Source organism: Metopolophium dirhodum, chromosome 1 (genome assembly GCF_019925205.1).
Source record: "Metopolophium dirhodum isolate CAU chromosome 1, ASM1992520v1, whole genome shotgun sequence".
NCBI lineage: Eukaryota > Metazoa > Arthropoda > Insecta > Hemiptera > Aphididae > Metopolophium > Metopolophium dirhodum.
The window spans coordinates 129,669,943-129,684,958 of NC_083560.1; the positions used below are offsets into that span (position 1 = coordinate 129,669,943).

Sequence of the window (15,016 nt, forward strand, 5' to 3'; positions counted from 1 at the left end):
TGCGCCAAAATCAAAGTATGACTCTGTGCCGATTTTTTATGTAGTTTTTCTTTAATGGTTAGATTGGTACCTATTAAATTCACACGTTGAAATTAAATAATAAAATGTTCAGTCGTTCTTGTCAGGATTCGGTTTTTATAGTTATTGGTAATCGGAATACATTTAATATTAGTTTAGTAATAATACTTAAGTGGAATCGATCCGGTCTATGGTTTTCACTAAAATATGTTTATGTTATCTCAACTGTACACACTACCCTAGTCATCGGATGAAACTTCTGAAAACACAATATGTATTTGAATTCGTCAAAAAGTTTACTTGCAAATGGCTTTTTCACTTTTTTGAAATTAAACTATTAAACGCTTCGTAATTTCATTTTTAAACTTTGAATATTAAGAATTTTTAAAATGACAGTAATATCAAAGCAGACAAATTAATTAAAAAAATTAAGTACGTACCTATAGTTTTCAAGTTATAAACTTCACGACGAACAAAAATATGTTTTCGGAAATCGTACCGGATAAAAAAGTTATTTCGTACAACTGGCAAATGATTGATACTTTACGAAATAAAAAACAAAATAATTAATAATATTCGTGCAGCCCTTTTATTGATATGTGCGTGCACGTGCGGGAGCTTTTCGTTATTTATTTTATTCTACACACAGTCACACACACTAATGATCACTTACTACACACACATTTACACGCATGCACGCATTTATGAAATTGCCTTTGAAGCGACCGGTATCGTACCCCTTTTCTAAAAAATAAAAAAATACCGGAAACACACTTCGATTTGTAAGCATATATTATGTATGTAAGTAGTGCAGGCATATTTAGACAAGCCGAATGAATATCAAATTAAACTAATAAGTACTACTATATTACTATGTACCTGTAAATATATAGGTAGGTAGGTTATATTCGGTAGCTAACTACTACCTACCGAATACCTAATTGCAAATTGTAGTATAGTTTGTTCGCATAGTTAGGTATAGCAAAAGGCATTGTTATTAAAAAAAAAAAAAATAATCATACAAATTGAATGCTCTTGGAATTTTACAACGTTAATTTCTGTATTTTTCAACTTTGAGTATAAATAGCATTTTCATTCATGTCTTCGAATCACATACTAACCTTAGGTATACAGGTTTGGTTAGTTGGGTAGTATGAGTATAATGACATAATGTATAAATAATTTTGAGGTTTCAATCTTTGTTTGTCTACATAGTTAAAATGTTTAAATAGGAGTCGACTACTCCACCTGTCAATGGGAATTAGTGCCTCTGATTAATATTATAGTATTTATCAATGCGTAATACAATGTCCTGATGTAACCTGGTGTTAAAAATATTTTTTGTATACAAATATAGGCTGGGGAGAATTTAGGGGAGGGGGCAATGGGGACGGTTGTATGACATAAGCACCAATCTAATATTATATACCTGTTATACCCAACATATGACATATAAGCGCTAAAGGTGCGAAAATGATATTATATTATTTCCGCCAAAATGAATACATTATTATATAAGTAATTATTATTATATAGTTATTTAAAAACCGCTATAATATACATATAAATATAATTTTATAAAAAATTGTCAATAATAAATTATATTAAGCATACAGGTAATTAATATAAATTGAATAAATCGGTTGATTTTTTAATCCCACTTTTTTCACATATTCTATATACGATTTATTTCACCATCCTGTTATTTCTTCCATAATACAATGATTTCTTCGTGTGATATCCTTAATTTTTTGTTAGCAGGACAGTTTATAAATAAATATGTTTTGCTTTGGAATTTTAATAATACATTAATTACTATAATATACGAACAACGACGAGCCACATAAAATTGATCTTTTAAATGTCGATGATTCAGCTTCATTTGTAATCTGTATAACCTCATTCTCCGGAATTTTAGCCCAAATTTTAGATGGAAATATACTAGAATCAATGTATGTTTCTAAAAAGTAATCACTAAATTTGGAAAAATTTTATTTTAAATAAAATACACACAATAGGTAGCTTTATTTGTAATAGTTTTTGTAAAATTCATTTTAACGAATGACTCCTAACAATGAATGCTTAGTAGGTACTAACAATATACTATGTAATATCACAAAACTGCTCACACTGCCTATATGGTGACAATCTATCGTAATTAGATAATACATTTGTCGATTAAGATTATACAAGTTTGGAGTTTTAAACGATATAGTTCGACATTTAATAACTGTTATTTAATATCTATTAACCGTGGCACACCTAGGATTTTGGCGCTTTCGTACGATACGATTTTGGCGCTTTAGTACGATACCTACGAATTTTTTTTTCTTATCTCATTTTGGCGTTTATGTCTTCCACCGATGGAGACAATCGCTCCCGGCGGCATAATTGTAAGCGTGGCATTTTTTTTTTATATTTATGAAAAAATAAAACATTCTATATATCTATATAATATGTGATATTTAATTTTATAATTTTAAATAAACTTATGTCAGCAGCTATTCATGCTATATAGGTACCAACTAGATATAATTTGAACATATACGTCATATTCACAGTTGACACATGAAATTGGTCGCTAAACCAGATGCCTACGGGTGCCCACTTGAAAATCTGCCAAAACTACACGCACGTGTTTACACCTACTGTTCCCTCCCCCGCAGTTTAAAAACCACCCAATGGCCTGAGTTGCCGCGGGTTGACTAATAAAAAAAAAAAAAATTCAGGTGCGTTATGATATAAAAAAATAATTATACACTAATACAGACATGTAAACCTAAATCTATTCCAACAATGGATGTGGGATGGTGAGATCACCGATAACATAGTTGGGTGCTCATCATATCGCTGCAAACTGGCTACCATAGAACTCGTATTCAATGTATATTCTAAAAATATTTGTTTCTCTGATTGTTCATTCTGAAAGTGTTTGGTAATATATGTAATTCCTGATACAATAATATAACCGGCTTCTGCTGTCTGTTAATTAATAATTGTTATTTGTCACCGGGTACTTACCGTTATAGTGGTTACGATGTTATCAACGTTTTGTTTTAATTTATTATTATACTTATTAGTATATTATTGTCCGTACCTACACGTATAACGTCTTAACTTTAAATTTGAAATGTGGGGACGGTCAAAATCAAAAAATACTAAACGGCGCTCGTTATATAAAAAAAGCACCCATTAAAAATCAAAAACATACTTCTGTAATAAACAGTTGTATGAAAATCCAAGGCATGTTTGAAATCATCAACAACTGTATGTTAAATTTTATCCTTACATTTTTATTGCATTAAAAATGTTATTATGTACACAGTTAATACTGTTCCGCCGAACGGTCTTTTTCTGCAGTAAGAGTAAAATCATATTATTCATATTTGAGATAAAATATAAAAGATTAAATGCCTTGGAAATTCTAAATATTGAAAATGATATTACTACAAACTTCATAGAACAATGGTATTAATATTTTTGCTGCCAAACAGGCCTGTAGGAAATTCTGAATAATTTATTATTTGTTATTTAATACATTTTTTTTTTTTTTGAGGGGATGGTAATTGGGGGTGACAAAATTATGTTACCCCGGGGTGCAACTTGAATATAGGCACCTATAATATATGACATTAGATTCTACCAACAATTCGGTTAATTCAAGCGCACAATGCGGATTTATACATTAGTAAGACCGTAATTGTGTGATTAAATGTGATTTTATACCATGAAATATATAATAAAATATATGTTTATGCATGTGAACAGATATATTGTTCGGTAACGATTATTTTACCGAACAGCTAATAGAATAGAATAACATAATAATTTATAATAATATAATGACGTGAATACGTGATATACATAAAATAATAATTTTTCATTGTTTTTTTTTCAGGCTGAAAAGAAAGATATGACAGTTTCCGAAGCGGGTCTTGTTTTTAGTTTTTTTGCTTTGGTAATGTTTTTACTTTCTCCAGCAATGGGATCAATAGTAAGTACACATTTTCTCATAATACTTGAATAATTTATATTGATGTTTAATAAAGTTGTACCACTGAGTGGCTGCTTCCTTCGTTTGATTCATACGGTATTTCAATTATTATTATATTTAGCTTGTCCCTGCTGCAAATTGTACAGTTTTATAAATAAATATTGAAAACAAATTATCGATTATTATATATTAATTTATGCTTTGCGGTTCTGATTCGTAAACGTTATACTAAAAATCCATTAAATATTCACTTGAAATTATGCAAATATGGCAAAAAAAAATTCATAAATTCGCATTACACGATGCACTTTATATATTAATATATAATTCAGCCAGGCACTCCAAATTCAAACTTTTTTAGTAAATTATTACTCAATGTTAGTGGTATTTCGTAATTTATAACATTAATCTTAGGTACCCCCAAAGGCCCAAAATTTATATTTTTATACATATCTTCAAAAAAACGTAGAGTTAAAAGTTAATTTGGGGTGTTCGGATTAAGTTAAACCATCCCGAAAGATAAGAACATTGTTTTCAAGGGTGAGAAATAGGTTACAAATTGTTACTGATTGAATACTAAATTTCTTAGGAAAAATTTTTAATTTAAAATTCGGAATGAATAAATAGGTACACATGTAAAATGTACGAAAAATCATAATACAGAAATATTATTATACTAATTTATAAAATGAAAAAAGGTAAATTTATAAATAATATTATACTACATGTCTGCCTTTACCATAATAATGAGTAACTATGATGGCAACAAAAATACGATGTATGGAAATATCATATATCTGACAATATTTTCCAAGTTTTTGCGTCCTATTAATGAGATCAGATGATAATTAATTAATGACCAAATAAATAACATCTCTACCCACGTGACTGTCCCAAAAATATCTAAGTTAATTGATATCAAATATCAAATGTTGTTACGTTCTTTTTTTAAGTACATATAATTATTGATTTTTTTTAATGTATAAAAGAATCTATTTATGTATAACTATCTATCTGTATTATATATAACAAATCTTTCACAAAACTAAAATACATTTGAAGTACAAAGTTTGAAAAAAAAATGTTGTGATACTACAATTACTATGGAGAAATTAAACAAAAATATTGTGATAAATATGAAAGGTAAAATTGAAGCATGTACTTTATTTTCATAACTATTAAGTGAACCGGATTGATAGATTGACAAATCACAAAATGTTAAAACTTTCACTCTCCCCCACCCCCCTCCCACCCAATATAAAATCCATTATTATAATTAAAACAATTTAACTCCCAGGCTTTCAATACTATGCATATACATTGTTATGACAGTAAAAATATTTAAGCTTTTTTCAATGAGATTATTTTAAATTAAATCGTTTTCTGTTTGATTAACACGTTATATGTATTTGTATTTACAAATTACAAATAAAGATAAATAAAAAAAATGCGTTATTATTACGTTATATATTGTTAATACCATAATACCTACTATAAATTTTAATTGTTTATTTTAGATGCCAATATTCGGAACGAAATGTTTGTTTATATCGGGCGTGTTTATTTCCGGAATATGCAATATGCTGTTTGGGTAAGTACACATTGTGATATATAAATTAATATGGTACGATTTTTTCGATTTTATATTTGGAATATTATTGATTCGGAAATGTTTTTTTTTGGTCGAAGAGTATAATTTGTAAAGCTGTAAAAGTTTTCAAAAAGTTCCATCTGTCTACCATTTAGGTACATGTTATACACAGTAGCATGTTTACTAGATTTAAACTTAAGAGAAAATTGCAAACACTGGTGACACGTTGGTAAATTATTCGTAAATTCCTTACAATTTTGAGTACCTATTGAAGTATGGAAATATTTTTTAAAAGTAAAGTAATATTCAATATTCATGCCTTTAAAATGCATAAAATATATTTACATTTAAGTACATTGTATTTTAGTGTTTATTATATATTTTATACGCAGATACAGTCAAATCGATTGTTGAACAATTACCATTATTTTTACTATAGGTAATACCTTTGTCTCATATCTGTAATATATTTTTACCTATTAATACATAATATAACCAGTTTAAAATATTCGTGGATAATAAACTTTAAACATGCGACACATTACCTATCTAAGTCATTTTAAATAATTGCATTATATTAAAGATACATAATATATGAACTAGGCGCCTATGCGGATAGTATGTACCTACAATTTAAATTTAGATTTTCTGATTTATCATAAACAACTAGACAAACCATTTTGTTTAAATATTGATGATAAATTGTAGTCCAAGTGCCCCAAACGTATTTTTTATTATTTTGTGTATAGTTCTATTTCAGAATAGTATATTTCAACTGTGACTCACCAGTCATCATACTTAGTTGACAGTTTATATTTTTGGTAAGATTGATAAAAAATTACGTCTAGTAGGGACCATTGTTAAAAGTTGATATGAAGTTCGTAATGCATTTAATAGTACTAAAGTACCTATATGGACCGATGCCACCGGTATAAGGCTGGTAAAATCCCTCTGCTCCTAGTAATAGCCTTTAGAAGGAATATTAGGTACTTTAATCGTTTGTATTCGTCTGTTTCACATTGGGGTGTATTTACGAATAAGTAGGGTTTTAAAATGTCATGAAATTTATTTTCTTGAAATATTTCATGAATTGTTCATGTAATATTTCATTTTGACGAAAAATAAAAATAAAATGTTTATTATACTTAAAAGTTTAATGTCGTCAACTTCTAAGTGAATATTTTTTAAAGTTGGTTTATTGTATGTAACATATTTACATATAATTTATAAGTTGTTTAACAAATCTATAATAGTTATAACAAACTATATGATATAAGTATTAAATAATGAGCCCAGAGCACCTTCACATCGCTCAGCCACATATACACACATTTTATACGACTTTTGTGCTTTATAATTACTAAAAATACACTATTATTTCATTCATTGTTGGAATTGACTTTAACTTTATTTCAAACCATTATCTTTTGGATCGCTGATATACGACAATATTTTAAAACTCATGTAAAAAAATGTTTTTATTCTCAAGTAAATGCCAGGAATATTTTTCAGCACTAAAAATATAGAATATACAAATATGAAATAATAAATCAACAAAAATAATATATTTTTCTTTAATTCTAAGTGTGTAATCAATTTATTGTTTCTAATCATCTATAACCGAACACGTTTAAAAGAAGAAAAAATATTTTCATAATTTCATTAAAATATTGTGACGAGCGTTGTCCACGTGAAATAATTGGTCCCGAAACTACGTATCAACATCGGGCTCCCGCCACAGAGTCTCGATAACTCGAATTTCTTCTTGCCCCTTGAAGTTTCGTTTAAGTTTCGTCTGAGGTACATAACACGAAAAATCGTAAGTAGAATATTCTCCTCGAGATTTGGGTTATATTAGGACTGTATATAATTTATATTTGTGTAATTTGACACACTCTGTACAACTCGGGTGTTCCCGAGTTTTGATTGTACGCTCAAAAGCATCATCGTAGTTCATCACGACAAAAGTATTATTATTTTTCGTTTGATCATAAAATTATGAAAACAAAATAATATTGTTATAGCCTATGGGTATACTCTGTTATAGCTATACGTATACATTTCGTTCAGTCATTGACTGCCGGCGACGAAAAACTATTTTCTAAGTAATTATGTCTATAAGTGAAGTCAGTGCAATATTTGTTTTCTCTCTAGGACTCACGAGATAAAACACATACACGTAAAATCATTTTTTCATTTTTGAGTAAACTTCTAAGTAAAAATATAACCTATTATACAAAAATTAAAGAAAATAATATTTTTGAGGGTTTTACCTATTGTTTTTATGTTTAATTATTATTTAACTTTAATACAAAACATTTTAGACAATATTTAGATAACATTATATTATGTCATACCCTCAACAATATTGTTTCCTTTAATTTTTTTAATGAGTTATTATTTTAGTTTAATGATAAAACATAAAAAAATGATTTTCGTTAATGCGTTTTATCCATGTTGTGCATGAGCCCGAGAGAGATAACAAATTGTGCACTGACATCCTCTTAATTCCGAATTTTTCTCATAATTCAATAAATTATGGAAATAAATGAATAATATGTGTTTGACGATTCAATAACAATGTGTTGTGCTATATTATTGGTACCGTCTCGATTGTCGTCGATGATAACACTGTTTCCTGTGAAAAAAATAATATTATTTTGCTAAACATTATATTATGAAAACCCAGACCAAATAATTGAAAGAAGTGGTTTCACTAAAAAATCGGCCAAACTAACAAACACACGTGTTTAAACCTACAGTACCCTCCCCCACAGTTAAAAACCACCCAATGGCCTAATTTTTCGCGGATTAATTAATAAAAAATATATTAAGAGGACGCTAGTACTAACGTGCACATGGAAAATGTTCGTTCATTATAGTTTCGATTGTGTGCAGTTTTGATATTATTGTGAATATTTACCTATTATCAAACTTTTTTATGCTTAAGAGCCGGCATTTTATTCGATATTTTAATTTTCAAGAGAGATATACGAGCAATTTAAATTTGTGATATTTCACATACCCATATCTTGCTTGAAAATTAAAATATCGCCGACACTTAGGCACAGACAATGTTCTTACCTATAAAAGTTATATAATATGTCAATTCACTCTAATATCAAAATAACATCACACAATTGAAACTAGTGAACGACAATTTGCCATGTCGTACGTCTGTAAGATGGAGACAACAAACGCATCAGTAGCGTCCTCTTAAGGTGTTGCCTTGTAAAGTATAAAGCGGTAAAGATACCTACAAAATGTTTCGACCACTCGTCAACCTTGGCACTTAAAGTACAAAAAAGTAAGGACGTACCGATTCGACTTTATATGTACTTAAATGTTTAATAAAAATGATTTAGTAATTTATTTGTTCTTATTGAATTTACTACCTTAAAATGTAAATAGCTTTTATATTATTAAGTAAATTTTAAATTTTATACCACTCAAAATATAACCCTATTATTATTTATGTGTGCAATACTATCAAGGCTATTGCCTATATTATACAAGTAGTAGGTGCTAACTTGTATATAATATGTATGCATTTTTAAATCGATGTGTTGAATGTTGAAACAATTTATATAAATAATATATTTTGAGTATGACCATGTAAAGGACGTGACGGTAAAATTATATTTGTTCGTCATTTACTCAAATTTACATAAAAACTCAACTTCGCAATAAATTCGTCTGTAAACAGGAATGTATATTGTCGATTGATGTTTAGATAAAAATATTTTTATATTGCTAACATATTAAATAATAAAAGAAAACTGTTTATATAAGTGTACAATTTACTATTTACTATTTAATAATTGTCAGTAAAATTAAAAATATTAAATATATATGTTATGTTGGTAACGGCGGAGAAATATTTAATAGTCTCCAAATAAGAAAATGCCTATACTTAAAAATATACTCGAAATACCTATAATTATTATTTATAAATAACATGCAGCATAATCTGTAAATGCTTCGGACTTGAATAAATAGTCAATAATAATATTGTTTTATCATCGTTATTATTACAGGCTATTACCAATGATACAAGATAACTTCCAATTCAAAGTACTGTGCTTTATAGTACGAGGACTGGAAGCAATCGGTGCCAGTGCATTTTCTACGTCAAGTTTTGTTTATGTCATTCAACTATTTCCAGAAAACGTCAGTAGCGTTTTAGTAAGTTTCCAGTATACATAGGTACCTGTTAATTTTTTTATCGAATTGTTCGTGCGTATTAGTTTTTTAAACATATTATTTTTCTTTTTAAGGGTATACTAGAGACATTTGTCGGTTTAGGTATGAGTGTCGGACCTGCAATAGGAGGTTTGTTATCCTCGGTAAGTAATATGATTCATAAGTATACTATAATTATTATTTCAAGCGAATTCTTACCAGCCAGTTAATTTGGATTTAACTTCAATTTCTTCGTACAGGTCGGAGGTTATGCAATGCCATTTTTCGTCGTGGGCCTCATGATGGTGGCTACGGTGCCACTGCACATTTACCTTATGCCTCCAATCAGAGGTAAACAATTTGATTTTTGTTTTTGTATAATTCGTTACGGTCTAATATTCATACCTACAATATTAAATACGTTTGTGTGTTTAATCGTACAAATATAGATGATGTAAAAGCATCGCAAGCTGTTGGCAGCCGATCCAAAGGTATAATCAAATTACTCATAATCCCGTCAGCTTTTGTTGTCGGCGCCGTCATTACGGTCACATCCAACTTTTGGGCGTCACTCGATCCAACGCTCGAACCACACTTGAGAGAGGTATATTAATATAAATAAATACAATAATTATTCCGTACATGTCCATGTGTCTTGCGTTACGTCATTATATAGCAACGACATTTTAAATTCATACTTCAGTCAACTTACAATACCCGTCTATTATCTGTTTTGTTTGCCGAGTCGAACGAACGACCATTATCTCGACAACAGGACATGGTCACGTCGATGGCGATAGCGTAGATAGTATAAGATACCTGGTTAGCTTAGTAATAACCAATAACTTTCAGTATGGGATTATGCGCGTTGAGATGAATTTGGGTCAGTGATGTACGTTCATCTAGTTATTACAGACAATACCAGGTGATTCTTTTGTAATGGACCACTCATTATTTCAAAAAGTATTCATTTTTTTGAAATATTTATTTACACCGTTTTAAGTTGTTTTAAAACAACGTTATTTTAGACATTTATATTTTTATATATTTTATCATCCTTATAATTTTTTATTTTTTTTGAATGAGAATACATACAGTTTTAATTTTATCATAGAAAACGGAATATTTTTATGAATACTTTGATACATAAATCCAAATTGAGGTATCGATAGCAACTAGAAGTTTATGAGTTATAAGTATTTAAAGTTTAGATAAGCGGAATAGTGGACCAACATTTTGTGGGGTAACCACGTACCACTCTACGTCACCACACCAATCATGAAAAACATTAAATACTTATAAGTTATAACACATAAACTACTATTCATAAATTTGATTTTTATGTATTAAAATACTCAGAAAAATATTCCGCTTTCAAACATTAAACTCAAACTGTAGGTACGTCGTCATTCAAAAAGTAAAAACTTAAAAAATCATAGGAATAAAAACCAGTTGTTTTGTAACAACTTGAAACCATGTAAAAAAATATTTTAAAAAACATTAATACTTTTTGAAATAATGAGTTGTTTGTGATAAAAAAATCATCTTGTATTTGTTTGGAATAGCAATAAGCAATAACCTATATAATATTATGTCCCGTGACTCGTTTAGCATGCAAGTTATACCTAAATATTTTATAACACAAGTATTTTTCTAAATATATGATTTGGAAAATCGTATGGTAAGTTAGAAATTATTATTCAGAGTGATACTTCAATAATGCAGTTATTCAAATTATACTCGTAATATGATATTTTGATATACAGGGTGATTCAACAAACACGGTGAATACTCATTTTTTTCTTTGATAGTACAAATTCTGATTTTTGGAATTTTTAAATATTTTTAAGACCATATTTTTAATTTCTTGAGATTTGTTCTTAATTTGTGTTACAAAGATAAAAGGGTGTATAAGAGGGGTGTAAGGGGGTTCATTACATGGTGATTTTAAAATTGTAATTATTAATATTAATCTATCGACATTAAGAATTTGTAAAAATGGCCCAAGCATAGTAAATACTAGTTCCAATATTACGTATATTTTTATATTCTTGTAAAAATATTTTGAAGGATTTTTACCCTTAGTACAAACATTTCAATAACTAAGGAACTACTCATTCAAATTTACAAATTTGAATAAGTTACATCAAAATTTAAAAAAAAAATTATCCACTAAATAATTTACATTAAAAATTGGGGCTCCTCATTTAAAAGTCAGAAGTTTGCATCGTCACAGGACTTTCCGTAAGTAGAACAAAAAATGTAAAAGTCTTTAAGTATATTTAAAATTTCATAAATCAGAATTTGAATTATCAAAGGAAAAAATGAGTATTCACCGTGTTTGGTGAATCATCCTGCGTATCAAAATATCATATTACGAGTTATAATCTAATATGACTTATAGGTATTGTTATACAGAGTGTCTTGATGTTTTCGTCTACAATAATATAATTTTTTTCAGCATCAATATTTTTAAATATGATTTTGAAAAATGAGTACTGTATATTTAAGAGCAATTTTTCACCCCGTCCACCATCTAAATACAGATCTGATTATACAAGTTTATGAATTTATATTAAGTATTAAATTTAAAATAGTTATGTAAGTTTTAATGTTTAGGCAGGAGGCGGATAGAGTGCCTACACCTATATATATTACACTATAACCATTAACCGCATATTATATAGGTAGGTTATATATAGGTATATTTATAATACTAATATAATATTACGGGCTACCCCTCGCTCGTCCACCGATTTAAATATATAATATTATACTCCTTTACACATCTCTAGCCTAAAACTTGAAATGTATATAACTTCTAAATAATAATAGAAAATGTTGGAAATTCAAAGCTTCATTTTTAAATACTTACGTAAATAATTAGTTTTATAAATTGTCTACCTGCAGTTTACGATTTTTAGAAACGCGTTTTAATTTTTTTATTTTGAGTTTAGTTACACATAAGCATAATAGAAAATATTATAAGTAATTTATTACCAGGGTCAAACACCCTACATAATGTATATAAATATATATTATAATATTATGTTTTACCCTATGATGACAATATTAAATGAAAAGATGGGTGTACTGCTAAGTTATTTGAGCGCTTTCTTCAAAATTAAAAGAAAAAACTAGTTATTGAATATAACTTATTTAATTCCAAGACAATAAATATAAATGTATGCAACTACATGCGGAAACAATAAAAACCCTGAAAATAAAAGTTGTGTTATGGCAAACTATATAGATTTGTTTTACAAAGTGTACTTAAATAATTCAATTTCACAGATGGGCTTATCAACTGACGAAGTGGGACTCGTATTTCTGTTTTGTTCAATACTGTATGGAGTATCGAGTCCATTTTGGGGTTACATTGCTGACAAGTACAATAACCATTGGTCAATGATGGCCGTTGGATTGTTTTTATCAGCTATCGGGCTATTCATCTTGGCTCCTCTCCCATGGCTACCAGTGAATAAAGAGTAAGATATTGATAAATATTTAAATGTTATCTATAGTAATCGTAGGCCACCAGAAAGTATACTTTTGCGGTATAAGTAAATCAATAAAATATATTAATTTTCCTTCATCGTGTACCTATATATCTAAACATAATCATAATTCAATTATTTTGAATTTAATCTTTTTAATCTTAAACCTTTTAATTATGATTGAATCGATGTGTATACAATTGCCATACAGTTAAATAAACTAAAATATTAAATTCGTGAAAACTAAAAACAAATTACGAAAAAATGCGAAGAGTATTAATTTATGCAACACAAGTTTTTGACAAAATCGATTTTATTTTATTGCGTCGTAATTCAAAAATGAAATAGATATAAATAGGTACTCGAAATGTTCACAAAACTATTTATTTTATCATTTTCTAGACATGATATAATTTACAAAATATTTCGTCTCTTTTTGTGCTATTTATAGAAATTTGACATTTTCGAATTGCTGTTAGTTTTGATATTATTTTATAAATGTTAATAACAATTCTATTAGACATTTTAAGTCTTACTGCGCAATACGTAGATATATTATTATTATATTTTCTACACGTGACGTTCACAATATAGCAGAACGATTTACCTGGTATTTTTTCAAGTATCAATTAGATGTCGTAATACTATAAATCACACTAATAATTCAAAAGTATTTTACCCGTATTATAAAGAAAATAGATCTTCCTTGTAATTTTTTTTTATATTATTATTTTTTTTTTTATTGGTAGTTCGTTTTTACGTCTTATTATTTGTTATCATTACGATAAATTGGCAAAACTATTATTATGACGTATTTTTAGACTGACGGTGGACCATCATCTTGATGGAGAGAGCTTTGTCGTGTATAGTATAGTGCGAAAACTAATGTTTTCAGTTTTGTGTTTTTATCGCCTGTAAAAGAAAACAATTTTCGATCGAACAAAAAGCTAATATTATTTGAACACTAGAGGAAACATATATATAGGACCTTTCTGCTTTTAGCTGAGTTAGCTATGGTAAAGCTGTACATAAAATAAACATAATAATATACACCTAGACAGTTTCAAAATGTAGCTGAATTAAATATTGAATATGCATTCAATATTTAGTTACATAGGTAGGTAATATGTACATATTATAAAGTTGAATTACTTAGAAATTCTGTAACAGTTAATTGACAGTGCATATACGCTTATCTTTAAATTATAATATACAGTTTCGATCGTCAGTGTACTGTTCATTATGCCATGCAACTATCCAAGGGACTAGAGTAAATATAGGTCACGACAATACCAATATTCACAGACTAGGTAAAAAATAATGTGATTAATATTTAATAAAAAAAAAATATGTAAGTAGTAATAGTATATTTTAATAACTATGTAAAATGAAAACAAAATATTATTATAATCTATTATTCTGTAAGTATTTTATGTTATAGATGGTTTCATATACATATTATGGCATAATTATTATGAATGCAATATTATAATTTACAGTGTCTTATGGTTGAACCTCGTTGGACTTGGAATTTTGGGCGTGTCTGCGTCATTAACGATGATGCCAGCATTTAACTTTATCTTATCCAGTGCAATGTAAGTTTCACATATTGTGCAATAATATTATTCTCATAATATAGGCATAGGCGCAATCAAATTAGGCTCAATTTTTTCTTGGGGGCGGTGGGGCTGATAAAATGTCCGTCGGATGGCTCACACCCCCATTTAGTTTACG

At 28.3% G+C, this 15,016-nt stretch overlaps 1 protein-coding gene across 1 annotated transcript in view; it reads left to right on the forward strand.

The window, feature by feature from the left end:
* The window catches only part of LOC132936243 (MFS-type transporter SLC18B1-like), a 44,514-nt gene that overhangs the window by 25,688 nt on the left and 3,810 nt on the right, over nucleotides 1-15,016 (forward strand). The window contains 8 exon segments of the mRNA XM_061002935.1: nucleotides 3,917-4,012; nucleotides 5,530-5,603; nucleotides 9,641-9,788; nucleotides 9,881-9,949; nucleotides 10,046-10,136; nucleotides 10,235-10,389; nucleotides 13,080-13,273; nucleotides 14,782-14,877. Coding sequence (XP_060858918.1) covers nucleotides 3,917-4,012; nucleotides 5,530-5,603; nucleotides 9,641-9,788; nucleotides 9,881-9,949; nucleotides 10,046-10,136; nucleotides 10,235-10,389; nucleotides 13,080-13,273; nucleotides 14,782-14,877 — 923 coding nt within the window.